General features: G+C 69.5%; 1 protein-coding gene across 1 annotated transcript in view; it reads left to right on the forward strand.

Moving 5' to 3' along the window:
- Positions 1-6198, forward strand: part of LOC122156513 (SWI/SNF complex subunit SMARCC2-like) — a 7069-nt gene extending 871 nt beyond the window's left edge. Inside the window, 26 exon segments of the mRNA XM_042811277.1 lie at positions 211-292; positions 374-466; positions 554-623; positions 783-852; positions 944-1019; positions 1092-1223; positions 1306-1421; positions 1509-1633; positions 1709-1768; positions 1858-1895; positions 2216-2346; positions 2416-2487; positions 2565-2678; positions 2746-2899; positions 2998-3090; positions 3332-3454; positions 3530-3592; positions 3677-3935; positions 4146-4307; positions 4389-4453; positions 4530-4659; positions 4744-4910; positions 4984-5118; positions 5199-5526; positions 5820-6092; positions 6095-6198. Coding sequence (XP_042667211.1) covers positions 211-292; positions 374-466; positions 554-623; positions 783-852; positions 944-1019; positions 1092-1223; positions 1306-1421; positions 1509-1633; positions 1709-1768; positions 1858-1895; positions 2216-2346; positions 2416-2487; positions 2565-2678; positions 2746-2899; positions 2998-3090; positions 3332-3454; positions 3530-3592; positions 3677-3935; positions 4146-4307; positions 4389-4453; positions 4530-4659; positions 4744-4910; positions 4984-5118; positions 5199-5526; positions 5820-6092; positions 6095-6198 — 3235 coding nt within the window.
- Positions 6199-6267: the final 69 nt, after the last annotated feature.

The raw sequence follows: 6267 nt of genomic DNA on the forward strand, positions 1-6267 counted from the left end.
CCCCCCCCCCCCCCCCCCCCCCCCCCCCCCCGGGATTTGTCTGCTCTGTGGGGCACTGGGGGTGGTCGTGGCCCTGGGTTGGGCTGTGTGTTGGGTGCCCATCTCATGTGCAGAGCCCTGCTGGGGTTCCCCCCCAGGGCAGAATGGGGCTGACTGATGAGGAGACCGGAGCTGTGGCTTTCATGAGAGTCGCTCTTTTCTTCCAATAAGGCGGCGTTTCGATTTCCAGAATCCCTCGCGGATGGACCGCAACGTGGAGATGTTTATGACCATCGAGAAATCCCTGGTGCAGGTGGGAGCTGCTTCCCTTTCCTCGTCCCCTCGCCCTCTGTTTGCTCCCCGCTTTGTTTAATGCTTGGCTTTCCTTCCCCAGAACAACTGCCTGTCCCGGCCCAACATCTTCCTGCACCAGGAGATTGAGCCCAAGCTGCTGAGCAAACTGAAGGATATCATCAAGAGGCACCAGGTGGGCGCCTGTGTTGGCGCTGGGGGCTGGGTCCCATTCGGTGCTTCCTCCTGCTGCTCAGCCCTGCGGTCCCTCCTCTTTTCCCAGGGCACGGTGACTGAGGACAAGAGCAACGCGTCCCACGTTGTCTGCCCCGTCCCTGGGAACTTGGAGGAAGGTGGGTGCAACGCAGGAGGTGCAGCCTGAGCTCCTCTGCTCAGAGCTTAAGGAGAAACATCCTGGGGGCGGGGGGTTGTTGCTGGGGCCAGGGCTGTGCGTAGGGCAGCTCCATCCGTGGGGCAGCTGCAGCACCGTCCCCTCTTGGTGTCCCTTGTAGAGGAGTGGGTCCGGCCGGTCATGAAGCGAGACAAGCAGGTGCTGCTGCACTGGGGTTATTACCCCGACAGGTGAGGGGTCCTGGGGGCCACTGCTCTGCTTTGGGGTGAAGGCGCGCGGCTGCAGCCGGAGCATCTGCTCGCCCGCTGCCTCTTATTGCAGCTACGACACCTGGATCCCGGCCAGCGAGATCGAGGCCTCTGTGGAGGACGCCCCGACGCCAGAGAAGCCCCGGAAGGTGATGAGGACCCTCAGCCCCCTCCCCTGCCCGCCGCTGGCGTCCCTGACTTTTCTGCTGCCCTGCATGCAGGTCCACGCCAAGTGGATCCTGGACACGGACACCTTCAACGAGTGGATGAACGAGGAGGACTACGAGGTGTCCGATGAGAAGAGCCCCGTTGCCCGCAGGAAGAAGATCTCAGCGAAGACCCTGACGGATGAGGTCAGGGAGCGGCTTCCCCAGGAGGGGGCTCTGTCCCAGGGGAGGCTCCAGTCTGGAGCCCGTGCCTCATGACCCCCCATAGGTGAACAGCCCCGACTCGGACCGGCGGGACAAGAAAGGAGGCAACTACAAGAAGAGGAAGCGTTCGCCCTCACCTTCACCCACTCCAGAGGCCAAGAAGAAGAACGCAAAGAAGGGGTGAGCGGGACGGGGGGCTCGGGAGGGCAGCGGGGCCGGGGCTGTGGAGCCCAGCAGCGCCCACACCGGGAGCTCCGCGCTTCGCAGCCCCTCCACGCCCTACAACAAATCCAAGCGTGGGCACCGTGAGGAGGAGCAGGAGGACCTGACCAAGGACATGGACGAACCCTCGCCCGTCCCCAACGTGGAGGAGGTCACCCTGCCCAAAACAGGTGGGCGCTGGCAGCCCCCCCTGGGGGCACCGCCTCCCTCAGCGCAGCGCTCAGCGTCTTCTCCCTGTGTCGCAGTCAACACCAAGAAGGACTCGGAGTCTGCGCCCGTGAAGGGAGGCACCATGACGGACCTGGGTGAGCGGAGCGGCTCTGGGCGCTGCGGGCGGCTCCTGGCGCTGCTGAGCCAGCGGTGCCCAAACTGCCCCCGCTGTGCTCTCTTCCAGATGAGCAGGAGGACGAGAGCATGGAGACGGCTGGCAAGGTGAGGCTGCGGGGCTGGGCTGGCCCTCGCTGTGTCGTCCCTTCTCCCCCTTCCTCCGATGACCCTTTTCCCATCCCAGAAGCCACCGCAGGATGTCCAGCTGTTCTTTCCTTGTCCCTTCCTGGGGATGGAAAGGTCTCTCTCTGCCCTTTATGGCGGTGCTGCAGCCCAGGTCTTAGGGGGCTCTGAGTGCCCCGATCTCGCAACAGCTCTTCATTATCTGGACGATCCTTAAGGCTTTTCTTTCCCCAAACTGCGCCGCGATCCCACGGTGCTCACTGGGGGCGCAGGGCAGCGCTCACAGCCCCGCCGCCCCGCAGGACGAGGAGGAGAACGGCGCCGGGAGCAAAGGGGAGCAGGCCAAGAACCCCGACCTGCACGAGGACAACGTGACGGAGCAGACCCACCACATCATCATCCCCAGCTACGCCGCGTGGTTTGACTACAACAGGTACGGAGCTGCTGAGGCTGCGGCTGCGCCCCCAGCACGGCGGTGCCAGACCCCCCTTTGATCTCGCAGCGTCCACGCCATCGAGCGCCGCGCTCTGCCCGAGTTCTTCAACGGCAAGAACAAGTCCAAAACGCCCGAGATGTGAGGCTCAGCCCCCCGTCCCTTCCGCCGCCCCCCGCCTCCCCGCGGCCGCCCTGACGGCCTCCTTTGTGCCCCAGCTACCTGGCGTACCGCAACTTCATGATCGACACGTACCGCCTGAACCCGCAGGAGTACCTCACCTCCACCGCCTGCCGCCGCAACCTGGCCGGCGACGTCTGCGCCATCATGAGGTGGGTTTGGGTTCGGCCCCACGGCGGCGCGGCGCCGCGCGGAGCCCCCTGACGCCCCTCTCCGCAGGGTGCACGCCTTCCTGGAGCAGTGGGGCCTCATCAACTACCAGGTGGACGCCGAGAGCCGGCCCACCCCCATGGGCCCCCCGCCCACCTCCCATTTCCACGTGCTGGCCGATACGCCCTCCGGTTTGGTGCCTCTGCAGCCCAAGACGCCGCAGGTGGGTGCGGGGGGGGGGGTCCCGCCGCGTCCGCGTCCCGTCCGCCTTCCCTGGGTGCTGGGGGGGGGGGGCTGAGCACAGCTTTGTCTGTGCCTCAGGGCCGGCAGAGCGATGGCGACGCCAAGACGGGCCGCAAGAGCAAAGACATCGAAGACCTCGTCACCGAGTCGGTGAAAGGGAAGCCGGAGCTGGTAGGCGGCTACGTGGGGCGCGGCCCCCGCCGCTGGCCGAGGAAGGCTCCTTCCCTCCTCCCCCTCGCGCCCCGCATGCCGCCCTGGGGAGCAGGGACGCGGGGGGGACACCGTGACGAGATGGGGGCACGACGGCGTCTCCGTTGCGGACGGATGGGCGGGGGGACAAGGGGGGACGCGGCGTCCTCGTGGGCTGCGCCGTCCCCGCCGGCCGCATCCCCAGCGTCCGCTCTCCTTCCAGCAGCAGACCTCGGCCTCGCAGCAGATGCTGAACTTCCCCGACAAGAGCAAGGAGAAGCCGGCCGACATGCAGAACTTCGGGCTGCGCACCGACATGTACACCAGGAAGAACGTCCCCTCCAAGGTGGGTGCCGCCCCCCCCCGCGCCCCCTGCGCCCCCCGCGCCCCCCACGCCGCTCACCGCGCTCCCCCACGGCAGAGCAAAGCTGCCGCCAGCGCAACGAGGGAATGGACGGAGCAGGAGACGCTGCTGCTGCTGGAGGTGAGCCGGGGGTCCGGGCTGCCGGCTTGGGATGGGGCTGAGCACGAGCAGCCGGCCCCGCTGAGCGCCCCCTGCCCGCCCCAGGCCCTGGAGATGTACAAGGATGACTGGAACAAGGTGTCGGAGCACGTGGGCAGCCGCACGCAGGATGAGTGCATCCTGCATTTCCTGCGCCTGCCCATCGAGGATCCCTACCTGGAGGACTCCGAGGCGTCGCTGGGGCCGCTGGCCTATCAGCCCATCCCCTTCAGCCAGTCTGGTAACCCCGTCATGAGCACCGTCGCCTTCCTGGCCTCCGTCGTCGACCCCCGTGTCGCCTCCGCTGCTGCTAAATCGGCGCTGGGTAAGGGGGCCTGGGGGGGGGGCTGCAGGCTGGGTGGGCGCCACAGGGGGGGCAACGGGTGTAGAGGGGGCCGGGCAGCAGCAGCTCCTCGGGGCCGTGGGGCTGAGGGGGAGCTGCACCACGGCTGTTGGGGACAAGGGGGCTGGCTGGGGGGGCCGCCCCTCTTTGCCCCCCGCCCCGGTGGCTGACGGAGCGCTGCCCCAAACGCAGAGGAGTTCTCCAAGATGAAGGAGGAGGTGCCCACGGCGCTGGTGGAAGCTCACGTCCGTAAGGTGGAGGAGGCTGCCAAGGTGACGGGCAAAGCCGACCCCGCGTTCGGGCTGGAGAGCAGCGGCATCGCCGGCACGGCCTCGGAGGAGCCGGAACGGATCGGTACCGGGGGGTGGGGGGGTCTGCGGAGAGCTGGGTGCAGGTGCAGGGGTGGGGGGTCACCTCGTGCTTTGTCTGCCCCAGAGGAGAGCGGTGCGGAGGAAACGCGCGCAGAGACGGCGCCGGTGGAGGAGAAGAAGGAGGTGAAGGTAGCGGGGGTGGGGGGTCCGGGGGGGTCGGGATGAGGCCTCACATGGGGACAAACCGCTGCTGGACCCCCCCCAGGAGCCACGTGACAGCACTGCTGAGGAGGAGGTGAAGGAGAAAGTGGGGGACGTGGCCAAGAAAGAGGAGGAGAAGGGCAAAGAGCCCGAGGGCGAGAAGGAGGCGGAGAAGGGCGACGGCGACAGCACGGGTGAGTGGGGTCCGGATGGGGGCGTGGGGAGGGGGAGCCCCTGTGGCTGCCCCCCATGGACCGCCCAGCTGCCCCACACTCCAGGGGAGCTGGAGAAGGAGAAGGAGGCGAAGGAGATGCAGGAGGAGACCCCTAAGGAGCCACCAGAGCCCGAAGCTGAGCGCAAAGCCAAAGTGGAGCGCGACATCGGCGAGGGGAACCTCTCCACTGCTGCTGCTGCTGCGCTGGCGGCCGCCGCTGTGAAGGCCAAGGTGAGGATGGGGAGGGGGCTGGGAAGGCGGGGGGGGCTGTGAGCTCCCATCCCATCGCATCCCATCCCTGCAGCACCTGGCGGCCGTGGAGGAGCGCAAGATCAAATCTCTGGTGGCTCTGCTGGTGGAGACGCAGATGAAGAAACTGGAGATCAAACTGCGGCACTTCGAGGAGTTGGAGACCATCATGGACCGCGAGCGGGCGGCGGTGAGGGGGAACGGGGGGGACTGGGGGCTGCAAAGGGGGGCTGCGCCGCGCCGCCCCGCTCACCCGCTGCCCCCTTCCAGCTGGAATATCAGCGGCAGCAGCTGCTGGCCGACCGCCAGGCCTTCCATATGGAGCAGCTGAAGTACGCCGAGATGCGCGCCCGCCAGCAGCACTTCCAGCACCTGCAGCAGCAGCAGCAGCAGCAGCCCCCCCCGCTGCCCCCCGGCGCTCAGCCTCTGCCCGCCGCAGGAACCCCCCTGGCCCCCGCCGCCCACCCGCTGGCAGCGCCGCCCACCCCGGCCATGGTGGCCCCCGCTGAGCCGGGGGGGCAGCTGATGCCTGGGGTTCCCCCCCCGCAGCCCCCCCCGCCGCCAGGAGCGCCGCAGCCCGGCCCGGCCATCCCGCACGGTAATGGGGGGGGGGGGGAGAGGGGGGGGGGGGGTCCCGGGTGGTGGGGGGGCGGGGGGGGGGGCGCGGCACGGGGCTGAGCGCCGGCGCTGCCGTCGGTGTGCGCGGTTCGAGGGCGGGGGGCGCGGCGGGCGGCTCCGTGCCGCCGTCTGTTCCGTACCGGGGGCGCGGCGCGAGGCTCGGCGCTGCTGCTGGCGGCCGTTTCGGGGGCGGCGCGGCGCGGATCCGGCCCCGACGCTCCCGCTCGCCCCGCGGGCGCCGCTCCCCCTCCGTCACGCCTCCTCTCTCCGCAGCCCCGGTGCCGTTCCCCGGGCAGCAGCCGCCGTCTCAGAGCCTGGGGGGGAACCTGGGTGGCAGCGGCCACCCCTCCGTGCCCGGTAATGCGCCCGCGGCGCTGCCCTTCGCTCCGCCTCCATCCGCCATCCCATTGAGCATGGCTAACCCCCTCGCCGACTCCATCGCCACCACTTTCCCCGCTAACCCGCCCGCCCTCCCGCTGCATGGGGCCCTGGCCAGCAGCATGCCGCCCGGGGGGCTGCCCCCCCCCCCCCTCCACCCGCGCCGCCCCCCCAAGCCGCACCTGCGGGGGGGCTCGCCCGCCGCGCACAGCCCCGCCATCGTGGCCGCCGTGCAGGGGAGCCTCCTTCCCGGCCCTGGGCTGCTCGCAGGTGAGACTTCGGGGGGGGGCGGAGCTCGAGGCGCACGCCGGGACGGACGCCGGGCTCGGGCCGCGGGGGGGGG

The sequence above is a fragment of the Centrocercus urophasianus genome, unplaced genomic scaffold (assembly GCF_019232065.1).
Source record: "Centrocercus urophasianus isolate 14NV4802_14NV808 unplaced genomic scaffold, USGS_Curo_1.0 seq_125, whole genome shotgun sequence".
In the NCBI taxonomy this organism is placed as follows: Eukaryota; Metazoa; Chordata; class Aves; order Galliformes; family Phasianidae; genus Centrocercus; species Centrocercus urophasianus.